The sequence below is a fragment of the Lupinus angustifolius genome, unplaced genomic scaffold (genome assembly GCF_001865875.1).
Source record: "Lupinus angustifolius cultivar Tanjil unplaced genomic scaffold, LupAngTanjil_v1.0 Scaffold_370, whole genome shotgun sequence".
In the NCBI taxonomy this organism is placed as follows: Eukaryota; Viridiplantae; Streptophyta; class Magnoliopsida; order Fabales; family Fabaceae; genus Lupinus; species Lupinus angustifolius.
This window is the reverse complement of record NW_017727767.1, coordinates 231,250-258,307: the sequence shown is the minus strand read 5'-3', so window position 1 is coordinate 258,307 and position 27,058 is coordinate 231,250. Positions and strand designations below refer to the sequence as shown.

At 32.6% G+C, this 27,058-nt stretch overlaps 1 protein-coding gene across 5 annotated transcripts; it reads left to right on the top strand.

Moving 5' to 3' along the window:
• The first annotated feature begins 708 nt into the window (after positions 1–708).
• Positions 709–26,139, top strand: LOC109341115 (DEAD-box ATP-dependent RNA helicase 37-like). Of its 5 annotated transcripts, none has more exons than XR_002106896.1 (8): positions 835–995; positions 1,324–2,145; positions 2,262–2,345; positions 3,327–3,569; positions 6,493–6,660; positions 6,744–6,857; positions 8,254–8,831; positions 8,864–8,986. XR_002106896.1 is itself a non-coding variant. In XM_019578941.1 (8 exons), exons 2-7 carry the CDS (start codon positions 1,417–1,419, stop codon positions 8,734–8,736), a joined length of 1,821 nt encoding a protein of 606 aa, XP_019434486.1. In that variant the 5' UTR covers positions 835–995; positions 1,324–1,416; the 3' UTR covers positions 8,737–8,783; positions 26,114–26,139. The 5 variants fall into 5 exon arrangements, 4 of the variants coding, with proteins under 4 accessions (XP_019434485.1, XP_019434486.1, XP_019434483.1 ...); XM_019578941.1 differs by lacking the exon at positions 8,864–8,986 and adding an exon at positions 26,114–26,139 and having other exon boundaries at positions 8,254–8,783; XM_019578940.1 differs by lacking the exon at positions 835–995 and adding an exon at positions 709–803 and having other exon boundaries at positions 8,254–9,004.
• The last annotated feature ends 919 nt before the right edge of the window (positions 26,140–27,058 follow it).

Here is a 27,058-nt window from a genome sequence, read left to right as displayed (position 1 = left end):
AGTCATGGTCAAAGAAAAAAGATTAAAGATATTGATACATGATAAGGATGGTCAACCACTAAAATCAACAACAAATGTAATTTATAAAGTAGTTTTTCAAAATCTCCAACATGCATTCTCCAAATTATTTTACATTGTCTTCCAAACTTTTTTCTTCATAATAATATAATAGGTTCAAACCATCTTATTTGTCAACAACTCTACAACAACAATCAAATACATAAACATCATATTTCATTAGGTAACCCTCAATAACATTTTGATTAATAAATTATGCTTTCATACAAAATATATTACCGCATGTGCAAATGCACGAGTATCTTACTAGTTAAAGTAGTTTTTCAAATTGATTGAATTTCCAATTAAAGTAGTTTTTCAAATTGATTGAATTTCCAATTAAAGTAGTTTTTCAAATTGATTGAATTTCCAATTAAAGTAGTTTTTCAAATTGATTGAATTTCCAATTAAAGTAGTTTTTTTAAGAAGACTATAATATCTATATAAGGTCAGTATATAAATTTATATACAGTTAATATATTTATTATCTAACATTAATTTGTATTATTTTTGAAGAATCAATAATAATTAAAAATAATAAGAAATAATAAACTAATATTATATAAAACTCTTATAATATAAATACATACATTTTTTCCCTTATAATGTTTTTTTAGAGGGGTATCATCGACATATCAACGGATGTAAGAAAAAGGGAGGAAAAGTAGAAAAGAAAGAAAGAAAATGCTATTTTGGAAAGAGAAAGAAAAAAAGGCAACATTCACACGCTACCTCGTTTTTCGCCGGTAGATTCATTTTAGATATTTTTAATCAATCAAATTTGTGTTTGGTAACAAGTAAAACACATTTAACCACTGAAACTCATTTGATTCAACTTTCAAAACTCCGTTAAATTCTCCATTTCATTATAATTTACCGTTTTCTTCCATAAATCTCTATCTTTTCACCTTTTTCTCTCTCAACTCTCATTCATATAGGTTTATTTCTCTTCCTTTATCTTTTCGTTAATCTCATTCCTTCGTTGTTACTTTGCAGATTCTAAATTCCATTGCAATATTTTTCCTTTCATTTTTCATATAATTATTATTATTATGATTTGTTATCTTTTTATGGTATTTGACAATTTATTGTTTTACTTTGCTGGAATTTTTTGGATTTCAAGTTCAAAATTTGAATTTTCTCTGGTACGATCTTGCTTAGCACATAGTGGATCATGATTTGGTTTATTCTAGAACTCTACTATGAAATTTTATATATTTATTGTTTCCTTCATATTTGGTTTTTTTTGAACTTTTTTGTGTTTAGCTTATCACGCCATAAGAGGATTGTGGATTGGGACGCATAATTTTGTTTCAGCATTTGTTTGTTATTATCAGCAAAGTCAGAATTTCTGCAACAATGACAACTTCATGGGCGGATTCTGTTGACAACTCAGGCAATGCTTCAGTGCGCCCTACCCGATCGGCATATGTTCCTCCGCATCTTCGCAACCAGACATTGTCTTCGGAGCCCTCAGCTGCGGCAGCATCATACTCGTCTTCAGTGGCAGCTAGTGATCATGTGGGTTATGGCGGTCAGGCTGCTGGTTCTCATGGGGGTATATCGTCGAAGCCTGATTTCGGGCGCCAGGGATATGGTTCTAATGTTCAGATTGGTGGTGGTAGTGGTGGTGGCTGGAATGGTAGAGGGATAGCGAGGGACCGTGGGAGGCGTGAGGTGAACCCTTTCGAGAAAGATGAACCTGTGGATCAAGCTCTTGATGAGCAAGAGAACACTGGCATTAACTTTGATGCTTATGATGATATCCCTGTGGAGACTAGTGGGGATAATGTGCCTCCACCCGTAAATACATTCGCAGACATAGATTTGGGTGAGGCATTGAACCAAAACTTACAGAGGTGCAAGTATGTCAAACCAACTCCAGTTCAGAGGTATGCCATACCGATTTCTCTCGCGGGGAGAGATTTGGTGGCCTGTGCACAGACAGGGTCTGGAAAGACAGCTGCCTTTTGCTTTCCTATTATAAGCGGAATAATGAGAGAGCAGTATGTTCAAAGACCACGTGTAGCGCGGACTGCTTTCCCTATGGCTCTTATCCTTGCCCCTACTCGGGAGCTTTCTTGCCAGGTGCATTTCCGATTTTAGTTTCGACTTTCCACTGTCTTCATGATGTGTATCTGACTATCATGATTCTGAAAGACTGCAAAATTTTTATTCTGGTTTTTGTTTTCCTCATCTTACAGATACATGATGAGGCCAAAAAGTTTTCTTATCAAACTGGTGTCAAGGTGGTAGTTGCTTATGGAGGAGCACCAATCAACCAACAGGTAACCCCGCCGATGTTGAAGAAACCGATTTTGTTTTTTGACCTTTGTTGCTTGCAACTATCTAATATGTTTTGATTGTTTTAGTACCATCACCTCCTTCAAATTGGAGTTTATGGTGATGCATGCAATGTTTTTATGTGTGTAGAAATTAGTCATATTTTTCTTTTGAGTTTTCATAAGGAGCAAAAAGCTTATTAAATGAACTTCATACCATTTTCAATTTCCAGAATGGATGAGATTTTGTTGAACTAAACTGCAAAGAGTTCATGAGATTCTGAACTTGGAAATCAGAAATAGACTCACTATACTGTCTTCTCCCCCTTCTAGTTATATGCTCTAGTGAACGGATTAACTGATGGATGATGGTTTCCAACTTCCTAATCATCACATTGATTGAACTAATAACTGATAATCCAGTCTAAGTAACTTCATTTAATTCCAGCAGATTGATAGTATTGCTATGCTGCTATTGAACTGTACTACCTCCAGTCCTTTTTATAAGACGCTTTTCGGGTTTTTGTTTTGGTCCTATGTATAGAAAGCTTTTCAAAATTTTATGTACAATAAATGAAATTGTTACTAACCCATATTTAGTTAAACAATTTGAGTGGAAAGAGAAAATGATTTTTTTGGTAAGTGAAAGAGAAAATGATTTTTTTGGTAAGTGAAAGAGAAAATGATTTAGTTTCATTAGTAAAGGCTAGTTTTAGTAAATGTGGTTTAATTATTCATTAATTTAATGATGTTTCCACCTTAATCCACATAAAACTACCCAAAAGTGTCTTATAAAAAGGACCAGAGGTAATAGTTTGTTTGCATAGTGAGACCACATCTGCTGTTGCTGGTTGGTTGTAAGGATATATTTGTAACTGCATTCCCTAATTATGCACATAGGCCACTTTTGGCTTTTGTACCCTTTTGCTGTGTAGTTTGGATATGCACTTTTCTAATTAGGTAATAACATTGTGTTACATTGTTCAGTTGCGGGAGCTTGAGAGGGGAGTTGATATTCTAGTGGCAACTCCTGGACGATTGGTGGATTTGCTCGAGAGGGCTAGGGTCTCATTGCAGATGATAAGATATTTGGCACTTGATGAGGCAGATCGGATGCTTGATATGGGTTTTGAGCCTCAAATAAGAAAGATAGTTGAACAGATGGACATGCCTCCTCCTGGCATGAGACAGACTTTGCTGTTCAGTGCCACATTCCCCAAAGAGATACAGGTATCTTGTTCTCCTACTCAGGTTCTCAAATCTCAAATGTGCATGAGTTTTCCCCCCTCCCAATAGCTCAAAAGTTTTTTCTACAAAGGAAATTAGTTTGGGGAATGTGTTCAAATTTTCAGTTTTTCTCAAGCTGAAAACCTTTTTTCTGTGTTTTTTAAGAAGCTAACTTTTCCGTCCAATGTAAACCATACTTTTTTAACCTACTGGCTATTTCTATAAATTGGAATGGGTAGAGGAAGTCTTGTTTTCACTCTGCTTTTGGACTTATGGAAGTTGCAACTGCCTTAACTCAGGTGGTTGAGCAACTGCCTTAAACTTGAATAATGACAGGCATGAATGTGGAAAAAGAAGAGAGACATGATTTTGATTGGGAACAAATTTTGTTTATTACTTTGTCTCTTGCACACAATTATAATATTGATATCATTTTGGAAAGTCTTGCATTGCATGGACATGTAAGGAAAAGTTTATTTCAACTTTTGAACTAACTCATATTAAGCTTTTTTTTAATTATTAAACTAACTTTTGGACTTGTGAACATAAGATTGCTTGTCATTTGACCTGGAGGTTATGAGTTAAAATCTTGGAGACAATCTTTTCGCTTGTGTACATCTACCATCTATAGACCCACTAGGTGGGAGCCTCGTGTAGTTGTTGGAGAAAATTCCAAATCCAAAATTTCTTTGTGGTGAAATGTCAATGCAATGCGTACTCTCTCTGTTGTGTAGGCCGATATGTTTCTATAACCAAGCTATTTTAAAAATATTATCATTGCAACTGGCGCATGATTTGGGAAGGTTAAAGAGTTAATGTCTCTAGCAGTTGAGTTGGCATGGAGATGCAAATAACGAAAATAGTTGGTTTGTTTCTCGTTGACCAAAATAATTTTGATAGAGCTAATATGATATGGTGATAAACACTAGTATCCTCTAAGACATAATTATAGATTGAAAAGAAATGCCCTTGAACCTGAATCAAAGTGATTCTTGGTAGGGTTCTATAGAAATGAGTAATATTGAAGAAGAAGAGTGAATTACAAGTAAGAAAGATACAATGAGGATCCCATGATCCTTTCCCCACTGATTCCACAATCAGGAATTGGTTTCACAACTAACTAACTACTCCCTAAGTCATTACTTTCTAATTATAGTCTGCCCAACCAACTTAACTACCCAAGGGTGAGGAAAGTTTGTTATTTAACGACCAAACTTTCATTTTTCCCCTTTTATACACACGCTTAACCTCAGGCTTGGGTTTGCCCTTATCATATGGTTATTTGGGAAAATTCGGTAGTTGGAGGAAACGGAAGCTTTGAAAAGGGTGGAGAATAACAAAGTGGTTGGATTAGATGATATACCTATTGAGGTCTAGAAGGTTCTAGGAGAACATGACATTAATTGACTCAGTTGTTCAATGAGATTATGAGGTCTAGGAAGATGTCAGACGAGTGGAGGAGAAACACTCCAAGCCCTATTTATAAGGACAAGGAAGATATACAAAATTGTGCAATCAAATGGATGGTATGCTCATGAGTGTTGTGATAGAGGAAAGTTGAGAAAAGGTTAAAACAAGACTCACGTTATTGAAAACCAATTTGGTTTTATGTCAGGGAGGTCAACCCCAAAGGATATATAATTGCTACGACGATTGATGGATAAATACCTTACACATGGTTTTCATTGATTTGGAGAAGGCGTATGATAATGTGCTAGAGAGTAGAGAGGTATCACGGAAACTCTAGATAAAAAAAAAGTTCAAATGAGTCCATAAGTAATCAGTGATATGTATGGTGGGGTTAAGCTTTATCACTGAGCATATCAATAATGGGTGCTGCAATGTATGCCTTTTGCGGATGATATTGTATTAGTTGGAGAAGTTAAAAATGTAGGAACACGGTTTAAAGCACATGACTTTCATATAAGTCGAAGTAAAACATAGCAACTATAATGTAAATTTATCAAGAGGCAGACAAACCATGCAATAGAGGTAAAGATTGAAGATCATACCATACCACCATAAGTTACTAGATTTAAGTATATGAGGTCAATCATACAACATGACAGTGGAATTGAGGGAGATGTAAGCGATAGGATTCAACCAGGGTGGATTAGATGATAGAGTGCATCAGGTGCAATATCTATTAGAAATGTATCACTCAAGCTTAAGGGAAAATTATACCACACAACTATAAGACTCGCAATGTTATATGAGACTGAATGTTCGATGGTAAAATCTCAACAAGAGAATAAATTTAATGTAGCAATGATGAGAATGTTGAGTGATTGAAGACACTGGACAAGATAAGATAAGGAATGATGTATTATGGAGAATGTTGAGGTAAATCCTATTGTAGAAAAATGGCAGAGTCCTGCCTTAGGTGGTCTGGACACGTGTGGAAGAGACCGTTAAAAGCCTTAGTAAAAAGGTATATCAAATGGAGATTAGTCTAATTGTAGAGGCAAAGGGTGATCAAGAAAAACCATAGGAAAAACAATTAGGAAAGATTTAGATATCAATGCTTTATTAATGAACATGATTTATGATAGAACGTTATTACGTCGTTCGATCTTATGCAGTGTGGTGGTTATTGCGTCAATAGTTATTCAAAATGGAATGACGGGGATGTAGTTTTGATTGGGGAAGTGTTGACAATTTGATAGATGTGACTTGTAATTGTCGCTAAAATAGTGTAGTTTGGCTGTGTTTGACTTTCAAATGAGTTATTGACACTTAGTTATGAGGACAATGATTTCTAAGTGGGATAGAAAACTAAAAAAATAAAAATACTCGTAAGTCATGCTGCCATGGGGAGCTAAATGTTTTTTATCTATACAATGCAATAATGATTATGACACGTCTAGAAAAAAGTAGGTTTTGTTATAAGACATGAACCCCCTTCACAATTTTTGCTTTAATGCAGGGACTTGCATCGGATTTTCTTTCAAACTACGTGTTTCTCGCCGTTGGAAGGGTCGGTTCAAGTACTGATCTAATTGTTCAAAGAGTAGAATATGTGCTTGAGTCAGACAAGAGAAGCCACCTCATGGACCTTCTCCATGCTCAGAGGGAAAATGTAATTCATGGAAAAGTAATCTGTTTAGAAGATGATAACCTTGATTTGTCGATTTTATTTTCAACTCCCTGTTAAGAATTTTTTGGTGGATTTTGCAGCAAAGTCTGACATTAGTTTTTGTGGAAACAAAGAAAGGAGCTGATGCATTGGAACACTGCTTGTGTGTTAATGGATTTCCTGCAACTAGCATTCATGGTGACAGAACACAACAAGTGAGTGCATATAGCTAATTGAACTTTATATTTAAATGTAAAACATGGCAGTGACATGGTTCCATGAAAATCACATATATTTTTTTTGTTTCTTTGCTGTCTCTTGTGGTGGTCAGAGGCTTGAATTGGTTTAGTCCAAATAAATTTAGCTAATCTGAGTTTGACTTGTATTTGAACTTTGAGGTTCTAATTGTCCATGAAACTCTAAGGCTCACTTTGCGAGTTAGTTTTTCGAGGGACGGGAAGTGAAGGGGGTGACTTGTGAGCCTTCTCATTAGTGTATTTTATGATTCACAAGCCTTTCCCTTTCTTCCATTACCCTCTAAAAACAATTGCAAACAGACACTAAATGGATTTAAAATTTTAGCAGCTCAATTTTTGTCCCCCTATAAATCTCTACTTCCCTACTACTATATAAAGAGGATCAACATCTGATGTCTACTCTTTACCCTTCCAATAAACCCAGTCTGTAGCTTTTACTATAGTTGAAATGAGATGTTTCAAATTAACCATGAAGGCCGAGCTCTTTTCCTCAACTACTTTGAAGGAACTTACTAACTTTCGTTTAACATAATGCAATTTCAAAGTAAATTTTTTATTCAATTTTTGAACATAAAAAGGGAAAATATAGGGATGCCAGGATTTAGTTAAATAATAGTTTTGGCATAACTGCATAGCAGGTCACTCTACTAGTACATATAATGAGACCTTTCAATTAGAAACAATAGAATCTACGCTTTGAACATTCTGGCCTTTTTCTGGTAGGATGTTTTTCAATAGTTAATATTTATTGCTGGTAACCCTGATATTAGTATACTTGGAATCTTTGTGTAAGCCTTGAATTTGTCTACTTGGCAGTTGCTAGTTGAAAATTCAAATCCATCTTATGAATTTTTTTGGGTACTACCAAGGGTTCCTCATCCTATAGGTAAAAAATAATCCCTTTTCGCTTACGTGACTGCCCCTCCCAACAAGTGACTCCCAAGAATCGAACTTGGACCTTTTGGTCATCTAGCGCAACTGCCCCTCCCATCTTATGAATTGCTATAAAGCGTATGTTGCAAATCTATAAATATTGTGTCCCAAGCCCGGATAGAAGATTAGAATTGTGTTAGACAATGAACAACCTTTATAAAACTAAGTCGAATCTTATTGACATGGACAAACCAAGTGATAATGTTAGAAAACACATTATGATTTTGTTTAATCCATGTAGTCAACCCCACTTGGTGGAATATGGTTTAGTTGTTGTATATTATTTTTTCCAACTGTTCAGAAAAAGCTTTCCAAGATATTGCGTTAGAACTTCTGAACTAAAAGTTGTCCTTCGATACGTTTCTTTAGGTCTGTGTACTCCTGAAAATTAATGTGTACAACTTAACGGCTCTGTATGCAGGAAAGAGAACTAGCATTGAGGTCATTCAAGAGTGGAAACACACCAATTTTAGTGGCCACAGATGTTGCTGCACGTGGCCTTGACATTCCACGGGTAGCACATGTGGTAAACTTTGACCTTCCCAATGACATCGATGATTATGTGCATCGGATAGGAAGAACAGGGCGAGCTGGGAAAATGGGATTAGCAACAGCCTTCTTCAATGAAAGTAATTTATCCATGGCTAAACCATTGTCTGATCTGATGCAAGAGGCAAATCAAGAAGTACCTGCCTGGCTCACACGTTATGCAGCAAGGGCATCTTATGGTGGCGGCAACAGAAACAGGCGCTCAGGGGGAGCCCGTTTCGGTGGCCGTGATTTTCGGAAGGAGGGTTCCTTTAATAAAGGAGGAGATTACTATGGTGGAACAACAGGCGGATATGGTGTTCCTGGCAATTATGGTGGAGGGCATGCTCAAGGTGTGAGCAGTGCTTGGGATTAGATTATTGTCCCATGGCTAATTCATTCTCATGTTTGAAGTGTATATAAGTAATATAACCATTCTGTAGACAACCTGAAATTTTCTGACTAGATTTAGTGGTGTGGCCTAAAGGAGAGGATGTAAACAGATTTGATGGGAGACCAAAGGGTAGGTGCTATTGTTTATTAAGTTTGTACTATGCTAGTTTATCTGATATTTTATCATAGAACTTATCCAACTCTAAGAGATGTCCTTAAAGTTGGATCAAAATTAAAAAAAATTGATAATTTAAGGATTTGACCTCTCTAAGGAACAGGGCATGTCAATTTTTTATAGGGATTAAAAAAGTTTGCTGGGATTGAAATCTTATTTAAGCCCTTTAAAATTAATACAAATATTAAACATTATGGTATTAATTTCCCAATAAAGACTTATGCTATGTATAACAGCCTAAATTAAATTAGGGATTATGTTATTGGATTACATTGATGATATATTTTAATCTCGTGGGATTAATTCCATAATGTTTTTGAGAATGTTGATTTTCATTTGATGATAATGATGTAACAATGACATTTTTTCATGTATCTGACTGAAACTTTTACTGCATAAGTTGATAAATGTGTAGTATAGTGTGGTTTGGAAAAAGTAGATTATGTCACATGTTTGGATGTGGAATGTTATTACATCCAATAAAAAAATATTTAAATGTTTTCTTTTGCAACAGATTTTCTATATAGACAATGTAATTTGAACTTCTTGGAAAATCACGATTTGAGAGCAATTCGGATAGGAGGAAAATATCTTGTACTTTTGCTTTGTTATTAATATGATGAATATATTTACGAGTTTAATTTTTTTGGACTCATTTTAAATTAACTGGTATTATGGTCAATTTTAGGTTTGAGTTAATCATAATTTAATTTCCTAATAATTAGCGATTACCAATATGTGCGATTAATCTTGTGTGACCTTATTTCTCTAAGTAGGTGACTTTTTATTGAGTTAGAGACAAAGTACAATTACCACAAATGTTTCCACTAACTAGCCAGCTTTCACTTTTACAAAAAAAATCTTTTAATTCCAATGTTGTGAAACCAAGTACTACATCAAACTACAATATGTTTAGTATTTGATTTAATTGATCAAACTGAATAATTTTGTGTATAATTAATAATTATCCATAATATAATTATATATAAATGCAAAATTTTATATAATTAATAATTATCTATAATTATATTAAAATAACATATTTCCATTTTTTTTGGATCGTAATAAAATAAAATATTAAAGTAGTATTCCGCTTTTATAAAAAACAATTATGTGAGTCGTTCAATTTACTTTCCAGGTTTTTACGGTTTAACCGGATTTAACATGTTCGGACTGGAATTTTCCTAGTTCAAAGTGGTCTAACTCCTCATTCGGTTAAGACTGTAAACCATAACTGTTTTGAAGTCCAATCAGTAATCGAATCGGTTTGACCGTCTGGTCTGGTATTGATAGCATTGCTTAATTCACAGACTTTGTTCCTTTATTAATCCAAAATTGATATTCAATTTCAATCTACCATGAGAAATTCGAATGGCACGTTCGGATTGGAGGGGTTCATATTATAACTTTGTACTTAAAGAGAAGGCTTCCACGGAATAAAGTTTCAAAAAACATTTGGTTTATATTAGTTTTGCATTTAGCATCGCTCCACATATTATCAACGGGTTCTTGTGTTTTCAAATTCATGAAACCAATGGCTTGGTAGTTGTTCAGAGGTATTGATATCTAGATTTAAATAAAACTTTTGACCACAAGGCAATTCTTCATATTGCATCATGGCCTAGATCAAAATTTTGGATGAATAATGTAATAATTGTACATAAATATTTACGTTAACAAAATATATATATATATATATATATTTATTGAACTCTATAATAAAATGTCATTTTTTTAAATAACACCATTTGTCCAGATTTGGAACTATTCAGGAGGTCTGAGTTCTACAACCACGACGTGTTACACCACTGTATGATGGTTTCCTTTTCGATTATTGTCTTTAATTTTAAACTTGTTGATTAGTTTATGGTGTTACTATTAACATCATTGTTTAATGGAGGGTTGCCTAAGTTACACAAGGCTAACAAATTTTGAAATATGCATTCACGTGGGAGATGACAAGTTCGATAGAAGTAGAGGTAATAAGGTATTATAGGTTGTTATTAAGTAATGACTTTATTTAGACATAACATATACTTTTTTATTATAATCAGACAAAATTTAGTTTTTGTTTCTTTGTTTGGACAAATTTGATTATCATTGCTCATTTGAAAATTATTAAGTCAATTTATCAATTAATTCAGATGGTGCTGGAAATGGTACTCGTATAGTATATGAAAATCTATATTTGTTCAACATTATTACTTCCTATAATGAAACCTTAAATGTGGTATCACGTGGTACTAAAACTAAAGTTGATAAGGAAAATTTAAGAGTCTTGTGGCAAAAGCTTCTAGGTCACATATCTAGAAATAGAGTTAAATGATTTGTATTATATGTGATCTTTGACTTCATTGACTTTAAAGATTTTAATGTCTATGTAGTGCATTAAGAGCAAACAAATCTATCTATCTATCTATTCTATTAACAATATAATATAAAAAATTCATTCATGTCACATTCTCTTTAGAGTTTTTCCCTTCATGTCACATGTCACCCCCTTCTCACATTTTCCCCTCCTAAAATGTTCTCTGTTATTAATTAAAAAAAAAAACTCATTCATGTCACATGTCACTTCCTCCTCACATTTTTTCCCTTCATGTCACATGTCACATGTCACTTCCTCCTCACATTTTCCCCTTCATGTCACATGTCACTTCCTTCTCACATTTCTCCCATTCTAAAATATTCTATGTTATTACTATGTACCTTCCTACATTATCCTTACTTTTTATATATTTTATATGTTAATAATTTAATACTAATTAGCGTTTGGTTTTTGTTATGTTAAAGTGCAATAGACACTGAACATTAGATGAGATTGAAATCATTTTCACATCCAAACTATTTCTTTACATTTATCTATGTATATTACTTAATGTTTACCATTAATCTAAGAATAATTGTAATTTTCACCTCATCAAAGTTTTGTGACACTTTTCCCACTGAATTTTAATATTTCAGATTCTTTGAATTTTAATTTTTCTCTATTATAATTTAAAAAAATCAAATTTCAAATTGAAGTTTTTTATAACTTTTAAATATATTCATAATAAAAAAACTCATATAGTATAACGATTTGATTTCCATTTTTTCATTTAAAAAATCGTATTTAAAACTGAAAAAATCATTTCATTTTCTATAAATTTTAAAATATTTATTTTAAGAAAAATAATATGGTATCGTGTTTCAGACTTTCTGTTTGCTATTTCCATTAGAAAATTAAAATTAAAATTTGTCATTTATTTTCTTTATGTGCTTGAACATGCAAATATACAGGTAAGATGTGTATTCTTAATAATGTAAATGTATGAGTAATTTGTGTGTTTTAACTATGCGAATGCATGAGTAACATGTGTTTTCTTAGTAATGCGAATGTACAGATAACATGTGTGTTTTTAGCCATGCGAATGTACGGGTCACATGTGTGTTCTTAACAATACGAATGCACGAGTGATATGTGTTTCTTAACCATATAAATGTATACGTAATATGTGTTATTAATCTTGCAGCAAAGAAGTATTTCCCCGTGCTAATGCACGGGTAACTTGCTAGTTAAACAAAAGAAATTGGGAGCAAATAGAGCTACACATGTCTTACATTTGATACATGAAGACATTTGTGGGCCATTTCCAACACCAGCTTGGAATGATCAACAACACTTTATGATCATTCATAGATGATTATTATAGACAAACATACATATTTCATATACATGAAAGAGCTCAATCATTGGATGTGTTCAAATAATTTAAGGTCAAATTTGAAAATCAACTCAATAAAAGAATTAAGAGCGTCAAATCTATGTGTGGCATTGAATATTATGATAAATATGATGATTCGGGCGAACAACATCCAAAACCATTTGCTAAGTCCCTAAAGGAATGTAGGATTGTCCCATAGTACACCATGTAGGGGCACCTAACATGAATTGTATAACTTAAAGATGAAACCATACTCTTAAGGATATTGTAAAGAGTATAATATGTCATTCCACTTTACCAAAGTCACTTTAAATATAAGCATCAAATATTGCAATTTACCTTCTAAAAATAATGCCAAATATGGCAAGCTGCTAACTAAGGCAAGCTGCCAAAATACTTTATGAACTTTGGACACACATGAAGCCTAGTCTATATCACCTTTATGTATGGGGATGTTCAACTGAGGCAAGCCTTAAAAAGCCAAATGAAAGGAAATTGAATCTCCGAACAATCAATATATACTTATTCTTAACAATCCAAAGGCTATGAATTTTACGATCTCAAATTAGGGACAATTTTTGGGATTGGTATTGCCATGTTCATTGAGGATGTTGAGTTTAAGGGGAAATAAGATGAAAGATTGTCTTTGAGGAAATAACTGGTTTTAATTCCAAGACCTATTCATACAACTGCTTTTGATGAAGCATGTAAGGAACCCTTTAATACATAATTGTTCAAACTTCAGTTGAAGATGAATTAGTTGTTCCTAGAGAACAACCAATATATAACGAAGAATACTATCCTGGATAACTACATAATATTTCTCCAATAACATGATAAAAATTATGGTATAATAGAAAATGATCCAATCAATTTATGTGAAGCCATGCACGATTCCATTTAAGAAAATTGGGTCGAAGCAATGTATGATGAGTATAAGTCAATACAAAACAATAAAATTTGGGAACTTGTCCCATTACGAGAAGGTGTGAAATTCATTGGTTAGAGATGGATATTTAAGACAAAAGAGAATTCCAATGGAAACATTTCTCAATGGAAAAATTGAAGAAATTATCTATAAGGTTTAACATAAAAATTGTGTAAGGAGATCCAAAAAAATGGTTTGCAAAATTGACAAATTCCATTTATGGGCGAAAATAGGGACCTCGTTAATGTGTATCACAAATTCAGTGTGATTAAATATATTTTCCTAGTATTGTATGTTAATGAAATAATGGCTATCACTAATGATAAAGGCATATTGCACTTAACCAAGAAATTTCGAGATGAAAGATTTTGGTGATGCCTTCTTTGTTTTAGGGACCTAGATATTATGAGACCGATCTAAATGTATTATAGGATTATCACAAAGAAAATATATCGATAAAGTGCTCATAAGATTTGGCATGCAAGATTGTAACCCAAGTTATACTTCAATAGCTAAGGGAAATAAATTTAGTCTTTTTGAGTGTCCAAAAGGAAATATTGAGATTCTAGAAAGATTCCCAATGCATTAATTGTAGTGAGTCTAATGTATGCTTAAGTTTGTATGCAACCGGACATAGCGAGTGTAATGTATACTTAAGTTTGTATATCATACACTTCTGTATTTGGAATTATATATTACTCTTATATTTGGACATTGTTCCGATTAGAAATAAAGTTTGGTATTCGATTTATTACACTTTTAATGATAATAAATTTAACAATCTCACTAAAGTAAAGTAGGACCAATTGAAAATCGACATGTACATATCATATTCACATGATTTTATGTTGTAATTTTCATGATTAATCTATGATATTTAGTTGTGTTAATATTAGTTTTCATTGATGGACTAATTATGATCGATATAAAGAAAACCACTTTGATTCTATATATTAATATAACTATTAGACAAAATACAAATATGTGTAGGGTTTATGATGGCCGATCTTTGAGCTTATAAAGTCTAACTCATTTGTAAGATTATATATGTGATCAATAGGAGATTGTTATAAATTTTGGTTCACATATGCAGTGGTTAAATATGGTAGGGCCATGATTTTAATTAGACAAATTAAAATGAAATAGTTCAAGTAAGATTTAGTGCTATGAATATAATTTTCATAAAAGTTATTATGTAGATCCAATTGTCTTATTTCTATTTTTATAATAAGTAAAATTAGAAATAAGAAAAGTGTGAATAATCAGACTATTCATAAAAAATAGTGAATTCAAAAGGATATTACTCTTCACAAAAGAGTATGTATTAAAAAGGATATGTAAGAAATTTAATGCCACTTTGGCTTCTTAAGTCATAAATGGGATGCAAATAAAGTAAAAAATGAGTGGCAATTGGAAGGTGTAAAGTTGAAAAGAATGACATGCATGTAGGTGGACGTTAGGAGAATGTATGTAATACATTGCTTGCTAGGAGTCTTTATGAATAAAGGCTTTATTCTCCATTCTTAGTATCCTAAGCCTTGAGTGCGTTCACCAATACTTGTAGTATTTTCTTAGCGTTTCTCATATTTCATATAGAGAGGTTTATTCTCCTATTTCAAGAGAACATGTGATTGTTCTCTCCTTGTATTTAGAGAGAGGTTGTAACATTTTTCCACTTAGTGAAAACTTTCTATTCTTTCACGTGGTTGCTTCCCTCATCTTCATTTGAGAGGGTTTTCATTGTTAAATTTTGTGTGTCAGTTTCTATGTTCTCTCATTGATTATGTGATATTGTTTCCATAACTTTGTTACCCAATAGTGGTATTAGAGCCATTGGTTGGTAATTACTTCTCCACTGTGATATTATTCACAGTTAACTATTCACAGGTGTGGTTTTATACTTTTGTAATGATTGTTAGCATATATTAGATTTATTCTAGTATATAGTAATACATACAATAATACTCACATATAAGGTAATATTCATGGTGGAATTATGTAAATAAGTGTTGGTTAACAAGGGCTCTAATTTCACCTAGAGGGGGGGGGTGAATAAGTGTCTCAATTAAAAATGAAAAAGAATTTGAATACAAAAGATAATATACAAAACTATTGGTCTTGATCGATTAAATGATTGCTTAATCAATTAATAGAAAACTTGAGTTGATCAATTAACATAAGCTTAATCAATTAACCTTGCTGGTTTTCTTGAAAATACTTTTGTACTTGATGCAACAATAATGAATCGATTAATCTAATCTAATAAGCACTTAAATAGTTTAATGAAAGTTTTTAATCAGGCAAATACACTTATGAATAATCTATATGAATATAATCAAATATTGTGAAAATACAATAATTGCAGGAAAGTAGAAGTGTAAGGAAAGAGAGAAGATAACACAGTCGATTTATCCTGGTTCGATTGCCAATCTACTGCAATCTACATCTTGTCCCCTCATTCTGATCTTGGGAGATTTGCTTTACTAAGAAGAAATCAAATGTTTATACAAACACTTCTTCCACTAAGAATTCTCTTGGACCTAACTTATAATGGATCTATCCTACTTCTACCCAAGTATACCCAAAGAGAACTCTACTTGGACCTTGACCGCAGTCTAGGATTTCTCCTTAATTTTTCTCTTCTTCCAAGGTGATGTCTCAGACCCCAAAGAGACAAATTTACAAATCGGTCATAAAAATATGTACAAAGTTCCTTGCACCTAAGATGTGCTAATCAAACACTAAAGTTCAAAACTAACTTCCATTTGATGAATCTCACAATCTCATAGATGAATATGAATGATTATGAGACACGAAAGGAAAATCTTTGAAAACACTCAATGTTTGAAAAAAAACTCTTTCAAAGATTCACAAAACTCTATCTTTTTGCATGAAAGTTTTTATCACTCTTTTCAGAAAATTACTCTTGAAAAGTCGTGTATTAATCTTGCATAAAGATCATATGTCCATTACTTTTTTCTCATGGGAAATGATGATGAAATACCATTTAGTTTCAAACTACTTTATATTGGGGATAATCATTAAATAACAACTTAATCGATTAGTGTTTCTTTAAAACATCCAAGATTCTAAAACAAAAATTGACTTAATCGATTAACCACGTCCTTAATTGATTAATGTGTTTCCCGTTTTCTAAGACTTAATCGATTAACTTTAACCTTAATCGATTAACTGTTTTCTGAAAAGACTTGCTTAATTTTTCATGAATCTCTAACATGAATGATTGATACAAGATGCAAGATTTTGAAAATGATATAAGTATTAATGCATCAAAATCATGTATGTATGCTAAATGCACCTAAATCATGTTATGATGAACATCTCATATGCAATATGTTCATAGTCTAATATGTGAGATTTATCCTTAGGTTCACTTAACTTAGACTATACCCATTCAAAGCATCTTAGGACCAACAAATAAAAAAGATTACTCTAGTCTTGATGATCATTTCTTGAAGGTTAAATTTGAGTCTTCATGTTATTGTAGTTGATTTGTCATTGTCCATAGTCTTTTAGCTTTGAGCTCTATCTTCATCAAAATCATGTTCTTTCATACTTGCATTCACAGTAAGTATAGTCGGGAAACAAATATTTGTTAAAATTAGGGCAGCAAAATATGAGTTAGAGAAGTTCAATGTGAGTAACTTCTCCTATGGAAATTGAAGTGAAAGGCAATCTTAAGGAAGGGCAATTGTTTAAAAGCAATTGAAGGCATACCCACTCGGGTAACTGATGATAAGTGGAAGGACATGGACGACAATGCTATTGCCAATTTGCACCTAGAAATGGCAGATTCACATTGTCGAGCATTGTAGAAAATAAGAGAACAAAGGAGATATGAGAAGAACTTGTTAAACTGTACGAGGTCAAGACACTTCACAACAAAATATTCTTAAAGATGAGACTCTATGCTCTTCAGATAAGTGAATCGACATTGGTGACAAATCAAATCAAAAATCTGAAAACACTATTTGCGCAACTTTGTTAAGTGTCGAATTGATCAAATTTTTTATACATTCTTTTTATGGCACTTTAACTACTTAATCAACTCAAATGAATGAAATTATACTAATACATGATTAAAACTTGTTTATATGGCAAGCCTCACCTCTAGAGTCTTTTGTAGGCTTAATCTGGAGGAATTGTGGCAAAAAAGATAAGTGCTGAACATAAACAAGAATTCATCCATGTCATGTCAAAGTAAAATCGCGATAACTAATTCGTTCACCGTTTGATCTAACTAAAAATTTTGATATGTTGTTCCTAACTAATGGATCTTCAATGTGATCTATCGGATCCTCGAAATGAGCACAACTCATTGCCACTATTTCAGTGAAAATCAACATTCATCCACTATTTCATCTGCGCTTAGAGCACGACAGTGCACCAAATGCAAGTGAGTGCACTGAAAGGTCAAAAAAAGGCAACTAGAGGTGCGCTGAGTGCGTAAGACATCACCAGAATACTATTTAAGAATTTCCAACTTGAAACATTTGAAACACACTTTGTAATAATGATTTATAATACTTCTTTTATGAGTTTCTAGGATAGTTTAACTCATTTTAGTCATAGGATCGAGATGTAAGTATTAGAGGAGTTAATCTACACTCATTTGTATGTGGTTCTACCACCCCATGAGTTGTGTTTTATTCTTATCATACTTATACATTGTGAACATGAGTAGCTAAAACCCTTTTTGGGATTGAATGTATCATGAGCTTAATGTATACACACTGATTAACTATTAATTTATGAGGATTTGATTATATTTTAGTTTTATATTTACTATATGCTTTCTTTAAGTTTGATCACCTTAATGCATGATTATTGAATAATTTGCTTAGTCTCTTACTTGCGTTATTCTGAACTTGTATAATTCAACAAGTAGTACCTTTGCTAGACATAGACTTGTGTTATTTGCCATTTCATGCACTTCACTTTTTGGTATCTAGACATAGAACTAATATTGTGATTTTATAACTCTCAAACTGAATAACACATGTTACTAGACATAGTGATGTGTTTGAAGGTTCATAAAACTAAATTTTATCATTGTAGTTACTAGACATAGATATACTTTCGATAAGTACTAGTATAGGCTAAGACATTGGTGGCTAGACATAGGTCTTTCTTGCATAATTTGCTAAATTTACTAAGACATTAGCTTTTAGTAATTTTTAGGTCATTGTATCATTGCTGAATGAATTTGCCTTAAAAGAATTAGGTGTGTGCAGATAGTAAGCGTGAAGTTCAATCTCAACTCCTTCTATCTTTGTATTCCAGTTATAATTTATTGCGTCATCAAACAAATTACCCTTCGAATCATAACTTAAAATAATAATTTTTAGTTGAAAGGCTAATATATAGCAATTCTTTGTGGATACAACAATTCCTCACTCTATACTTGTTTGCATTATTGAAGTTGTATTTTACTTGTATGTGCCGGTTAGCATAATGACGTCGTTGCTGGGGACTTGCGTCTAGATACTTAGCATTGCAGCAAAAATTATTATTTTAATTTTTCTTCTTGCTTTTTTGTTTTATTCTCTCCGAGCAAATTAATGTGTTGGTAGTTTTGTTTGAGTTGTTTGTGCAGGATGAGGTTCGGAGTGTATCATGAGTTATATGATGTTGGATCACGATGTTAAACGAGCGTTCCTAGGAGGAAACCCAACTTTATTTTTCTATTTTTGCATATGTTTATGTTTTTGTATTTTTTATGCTTTTGATGTGTGTTAGTATGCAGATTGGAGCAACATTGTTGGATTGAGGACAATCCAAACTTCACAGAGGGGGTGAATTTGGCCAAATTGTAGAGCTTAGCAAATTTGGGTAATATTTATTTTCATTCTATTTGATGTTGATTAAAATGCATGGGCTATTTTCTAAGAATTGTTTGCTTCTAAATATGATTTGACTTGTATATTGCATGAAGCGTTAAGTGCTTAAGAAATAACATGTTTATTGAAAATGTATGTTTACTCTAATTTTGATAAGACATACTTAGTCACCATAGTCTTATGAACTTTAAAATGATAACATGAAGTTGTCTAATTTTGAGCTATACACTTTGCATGGAATTCTTGAAAAACTGTAATAACTTGCATTGTTGATTTTTCTTGCATCTCTAAAAGTAACCTAAGTTGATAGAGAAATATGCATATGATAAAGGCATTGTTTGATAAACCCACTTGCCCTAAACACGTCTCAAATGACATTATTATCCTTTGTTATCCCCTTTAAGCTTGAATTGTTTGTTAATTGCAAACCTGAGCTAGTAATGAAAGTTATTATCTAGTCCTAGTTCTAATAGGGTAAGAGAGCTTATTGTTACAATTGTAATCAAGTTGGGGAGAGGAAAAATAATGTATGAAAAAGTGAAAAATTGGTTGAACCACCATTCATATTATGAATCAAAAGGAAAAACTCTATGAAAGAGTAAAATAAAAAGACGAGTGATGGAGTAATAAAAAGAAAAGGGAAAACAAAAGGAACTTGTAGTACAAGAAGAAGTGATACATGACATTAGAGTGTGCTCTCTTAGCCTATTAAAACCTCTTTGTATCCGGAAAAACCATATCTTTTGTAGTCCAACCATATTACAACTCATGAAAAGACCTTAGTGATTCATATTTTATATCATTCTTGATTAATCATGAGATAATACCAAATTAACTTTGTTGCTTTTTTATTGCATATTTATGAGAAACATACACTATCAAACACTTGAGAGTTCACACTTTTTGATTTATTGGCATATTAATTGTTTATATCATGGATTTTCAAATGGATTATGTAGCTAGGAATGACTTACATTAATTAGATCTCATACTTTAATTTGAGCTTGAAATTCCTTAGTGAATTTGTCTAATTGTGTGAACAACATGTTCTTTTGAATGTATGTCATGATAATTGATGTGGAAGTCCTACTTGAAAAACCAAGCATGTTTTTGAAAATCTCAACTTGGACTCGTGTTTGGGGACAAACAAGGTTCTAAGTTGGGGAGAGTTGTTAAGTATCGAATTGGTCAAATTTTATACACTCTTTTAACGACACTTTAACTACTAAATCAACTCAAATAAATAAAATTATACTAATACATGATTAAAACTTATTTAAATGGCCAAGCCTCACCTCTAGAGTGTTTTGTAGGCTTAATCTGGAGGAATTATGGCAAAAAGATAAGTGTTGAACAAAAACAAGAATTTAGCCATGACATGTTGGAGTAAAATCGTGATAAGTCATTCGTTCACCATTGGGTCGAGTTGAAAATTTGATATGTTGTTCCTAAATGTCGGAACTTTAATGTGCACGGTCAGATCTTCGGAATAAGAAAAACTCGCTGCACTGAGCGCATGTTTCCACGTTGAGCACAAATAGCAGTGAAAATCAGCATTTAGCCACTATTTCATCTATGCGCAACATACCTAGCTGCGCTCAGCGCAAGAAGATTGCCTTGAAAGGTCACAAAAATCCAGTTAGAGGTGTGTTGATCGCATAGGATAGCACGAGATCACAATTTAAGGACTTCCAACTCGAACCATCTGATACACACTTTGTAATATTGACTTATAATGCTTCTTTTATGAGTTTCTAGGATAGTTTAGCTCATTTTAGTCATGAGATCGAGGTCTAAGTATTAGAGGAGATAATCTATACTCATTTGTGTGTGGTTCTATCACCCCACGAGTTGTATTTTATCCTTATCCTACTTACACCTTGTGAAATGAGTAGCTAAAACCCTTTTTGGGATTGAATGTAGCATGAGCTTGATGTATACACACTAATTCACTATTAATTCATGAAGTTTTGATTGTATTTGAGTTTTTTTATTTATATTATGCTTTCTTTATGTTTGATCACCTTATTGAATGATTATTGAATAATTTACTTAGTCTCTTACTTGCATTATTCTAAACTTGCATAACTTAATAAGTAGTATATTTGCTAGACATAAACTTGTATTTTTTGCCATTTCATGCACTTTATTTTTTGGGTACCTAAACATAGAACTAATATTGTGATTTTATAACTCTCGAACTAAATAGCATGTGTTACTAGAAATAGTGATGTGCTTGAAGGTTCATAAAACTAAATTTTGCCATTATAGTTACTATACTTAGATCTACTTTTGGTAATGTACTAGTATAGACCAAGATATTGGTGGCTAGTACAATTGAGTTATTGTATTTTTACTTAACTTATATGCTTGCATCACTAGACATAGAGGCATTATTTTGTAAGTCATATTTCTTATTCTTATGTATAAAAGTCATTAGACATATGTCTTTCTTGCATAATTTTCTAAATTGACTAAGACATTAGCTTTGAGTAATTTTGAGGTAATTTATGGAATAATTAATACTGAATGAATATGCCTTAAGAATCAGGTATGTAGCGATAGTAAGTGTTAAGTTCAATCCCAACCCCTTTTATCTTTGTATTAGAATTCTAATTTATTGTGTGACCAAACAAACAATCTTTGAATCATAACTTAAAATAATAATTTTTAGTTGAAAGGCTATTAACTAGCAAGTCCTTGTGGGTATAGCAACCCCTTACTCTATACTTGTCTGAGATGGTATTTTTACACCTATTTGTCAGTTAGCAAACTTGTGTCAACATATTTCAAAGTAGTGGAAAATGAATATACAGAACTTCCACTCAACGTTTATTAGATTCTTACGATCAACTTATCATCAAAATTACAAACAATAATGTCTCTAATTATCTATCATTGGATAATGTTGTTGGAGCAGTTCTTGAAAAAGAATCAAGGCTAAAGAACAAAGATGATAGATTGGGATGTTCAAAGAAAGCATAGGCATTGACGATGGTTAGTGGAAGATCAATGGAAGATGAATCCAATGGGAGTCAAAATCATGGTAGATTAAAATCTCTAAGAAGAAAAAATCTTAAATGCTACAATTGTGGAATGAGAGGGCATATCAAGAAATATTTTTGGCCCAACAAGAATAGTATCGGGAAGACTCTTGAAATAACAACCTCTGAAGGTTGTGTTGCAAGTACTCCAATTGATGGAGAAATCCTATACAACAAAGCAACAATTAATTCTAAAAGTGGAAAACAGCTCACTGATGTTTAGATAATGGATTAGAGGGCAACATGACAATGACTCCAAGACGAGATTGGTTTTGTAGTTATGAGCCTATTTTAGAAGGATCTGTGTTCATGGGAAATGATCATGCCTTAGAAATTGCCAGATTTGGTACTGTGAAGTTGAAAATGTATGATGTTACTATTCGTACAATTCAAGGAGTACGATATGTGAATGGTTTGAGAATGAATCTATTGTTTATTGAGAAGTTAGATGACCTCGAGTGTAAGAACCATATAGAAGGTAGGATCTTGAAAGTTTTAAGAGGTGTTATTGTAGTGATTAAGGAAGAAAATATATCAATTAAACTATACACGCTTCTAGGAGATGCATTGCAAGAGGGAGATGCATTAGTTGCTGCAACCATTCAAGAGGAAACATCAATTATATGTCATCGCATACTAGACCACATATCAGAACAAGTTTTAAAACTCCTTGCAAGGCGTGATATCTTACCCAGGCTCAAATCGGTAAACGTACCTTTTTGTGAGCATTGTGTGATTAGCAAGCATCATAGATTGAAGTTTGATAAATAAACTGCCAAGAGAAAACACATTCTAGGCTTGATTCACTCTGATATGTGAGAGTCACCATAAATATCCTTAGGAGGAACAATATACTCTATGTCATTCATTAATGATTGCTGTAGGAGATCATGGGTGTATCTAATAGAAAATAAGTCAGATTATGAAGAGGATCATGCTCCTGACCTTGGCACGGTTTTGAAGAAGACACCAACATCACATAAAGAAGAAAAGGAAAAATACTTATGAAGACAATGAAGATAAAGATTCAAGGAAATTAGAGTCTAAGTCTATAGGTACTTCTATCCTTATACTCTAAAAATACAATTAGTAGTAATGCTCAATAAGTATTTTAAAATGAAAATTGAAATCTACAAGTATAAATGAAAACAATTTTCAAAATATTGTGTAACATGTTACTAGATCTAAGTATCAGGTTACTGTGACTCGGTAACAGGTTACCATAACTAAGTAATAGGTTACATGAGTGAGAAATGAGTTACCCAACAAAAACTGAACAGGTTAATCGATTACTCCATTTGATTAATCGATTACAAGGGTACATTATATTTGAGTAACCGATTACACAGTAGGGTAATCAATTACTTAGTTGAAAAAAATATTTGGGTAATCGATTACATCCTTTGAGTAATCGATTATACTGTGTGATAATCAATTACTAAGTTGGACAAAATGTTTGGGTAATCGATTACGTCGAGATTGTAATTGATTACTAAGAGTTGTTACACCAGATTTTCAGATTCAAACTGCACAACTTTCATCTCAAACGAAATGGTTTCATTCTAATCGAATCCTATATTTTCATAGAGGTGTTATGGCTGATTAGAAAGCCTATTTAAAGGCATTGAAACTCTGAATTCATAATAATAACTCATATACACAATCTAAATTTCTGAAACACTTTTTGTACAACTTGTTCTTAACTTTCAAATTAAATTTTCTGAAGTTGCTTTAAGTGTGGTTTCAAAGTTTTTCAAAATTTCTGAGCATTATTACTAAGTATATAAAGAGTTACTGGATTGCAAGAGATAATAGTATTCAAATCTTGTAATGGCAATCATTGCCATTGTTAAAGTTTTCTTCATTCAAATTGCTATAATACTTTCTTTCACAAGGGTGTGATAAGAAAGAGGATAAAAGCACCTGGAAAGGTTATTTTCCAAAATGTGATATAGGTATTAGAGAGTAAGTAAGGTACAAGAAAGTCTCGGAGGGAGAATTTGTAATTACTACTATTAATATCTAGTGAAGAAATATCTTGTGCTGCAAGAGTACTAGATGTAACATTCGGTGGACAAGAAAGTGAACTAGTATAAAGATATATGAGTACTCTCTTCTCCTTTATCTCCTTAAATTTACTTGATATTATTTTTTCATAATTTTTCCGCTGCTACTAACTCTGTAAATTGCAGAAAAAACTATCATAGATTTAAGACAACTAATTCCCCCCTCGTAGTTGTCATCTCAGCCTTGCAATTGGCACCAGAGGTTTTTTAGTAAATTATTCTGAAATTTGATCCTGTATCTAAGATGACCTCAAGATCATTTCTGGAAGAAGGTTTCGAAATCAATCACCCTCCAAGTTTTATTGGAGAATGCTATGACTTCTGGAAAATCAGAATGAGAATCTTTATAGAATCTTAAGATTTGGATATTTGGAATGCGATTGAGGAAGGATCCTATGAACCGTTCACTATTGTTAATAGTATAAGGGAAGTGAAGCCAAAATTATCATGGAATGATGAATACAAAAAGAAGGTGCAATACAATCTCAAGGCAAAGAACATCTTCACTTCAACACTTGGCATTGATGAATTCTTTAGAGTATCAAACTACAAATCTGCTAAAAAAATGTGGGATACTCTAGAGACCACACATAAAGGAACTGAGGAAGTCAAAAGGTCGAGACTCAATACTCTCTCCCAGGAATATGAAATGTTCTGTATGAAGCCTGAAGAGAAAATACTAGATCTCCAAAAGAGATTTACTCACCTTATAAATCATCTTATTGCACTTGGAAAAATTATCAAATAGTGACTTGAACTTAAAAGTTCTGAGATCACTCACCAGAACATGACAACCAAAAGTAACAGCTATTTCTGAAAATAAAAGTTTATCAAAAATGTCCTTGACTACTTTATTTGGTAAATTACAAGAACACAAATTGGAACTCATCCAACTTGAACAACAAAAAGAGCAAGAAAAGAAGAAGAAAAATATCTCTCTCAAAGCAAAGGCAGATAAATATGAGTCATTAGAAGATGAATCGGAAAAAGAAGAGATGGAAGACATACGTCTTTTTGTAAAGAAGTTCAGCAAGTTCCTTAAAAGGAACAAATGCGCTAAAACTGGACAAATGAAGAAATTCACCAAGAATAATGACACATCCACTTCAAACCAAAACTTCACATGTTTTGAATATGGTAAGCATGGTCACATGAAGATGGATTGTCCAAACCTTAAAAAGAATTCCTTCAAAGGGAAAAATGAAATAAGGACTAGACGAAGAGCCTACATAGCTTAGGAAGACAATGATACCAGTTATGCCTCTAAACTAGAAAATGAAGAGCAAACTCATCTCTTACTAATGACATCTCATTACTCTGATGATGAAGAGGTAAATGAAACTAACATATTTCCTTCTTCTGAATTACAACTTGCATTTAATGACTTACATGATGAATATGTGAAACTCTCTAAATTATTTTTAAAAAAAAAAACTGAGTTATAATTATTTAGAAATAAACCATCATATTCTTCATGTCAAAATTGCCTTACTCTTGAAAAGAAAGTTTCAACATTAAGTCTTGAACTTAATAAATTAAACAAGAGTAGCAAAAATCTGGACAAAATAATTAAAGATCAGAGACATTCTATAGACCGAAGAGGTCTTGGCTATTCTAACAGCCAAGTTTCTAAGAAACAAAATGTCTCAACAAAAATAAACTTCCAGAAACAACGTATCCATGCATTAAATTGTAGTAACAATAAAACTAGGATACATAAGCATCATCTCATATGTACTTACTGTAAGATAAGTTCTTTGTCCTTTCTCTAAAGGACAAAGGTTATGTTACATATGGTGACAACAACAAAGGAAAAATACTTGGAGTTGGTAGAATTAGTAAGCTACCTTCAACAACTATAGAAGGAGTATTGTATGTTGACGGACTCAAGCACAACTTGTTGATCATAAGTCAACTATGTGACAAAGGATTCCATATGGTATTCTACCCTAATAAGTGCATCACTTCCTTAGGGACCATCTCCAAAAGAAAGACGTGTCTGTGGAATTTGTTGATATTCACTTTGAGTAATCGATTACTCAAACCAGTATTTAAGTTTCCCTCTTCATTTTTCAGGCACTTCTTATTCTACCTCAAAACCCTCTTTTCGTGTCTACCCTAGGATTTCTCTAAAAACTTCATTTTTTATCTAATTTGCGTGATTTTTGAGTCATTTCAATTCACATTTTAAATTCTAAATACTTCCATTCAATAAATTTCATGTCTAGTGGCCTAAATAAAAAATCCCCAAATCTCTCAAACACTCAAAACCTAATCTTTCAAAACTTCAATCTATGGCTTCATCATCAAGGGATAAGAAGCAACGTACCAATTTGTCTCAAAAGAAGCAAGGTACTTTATCTTATGAGGCTAATCCTCTGTATTTGGCACGACTTCTCGTCAATGATGAACAACGCAAAGTCTTCTTGAAGAATTTTCTTGGATGCTCAACTTTGCTCCTAACTATGGTAATATCATTAACTTTGAGTTTGGAGATTTCCATTTCCTTATTCTAAATAGGCAAAAA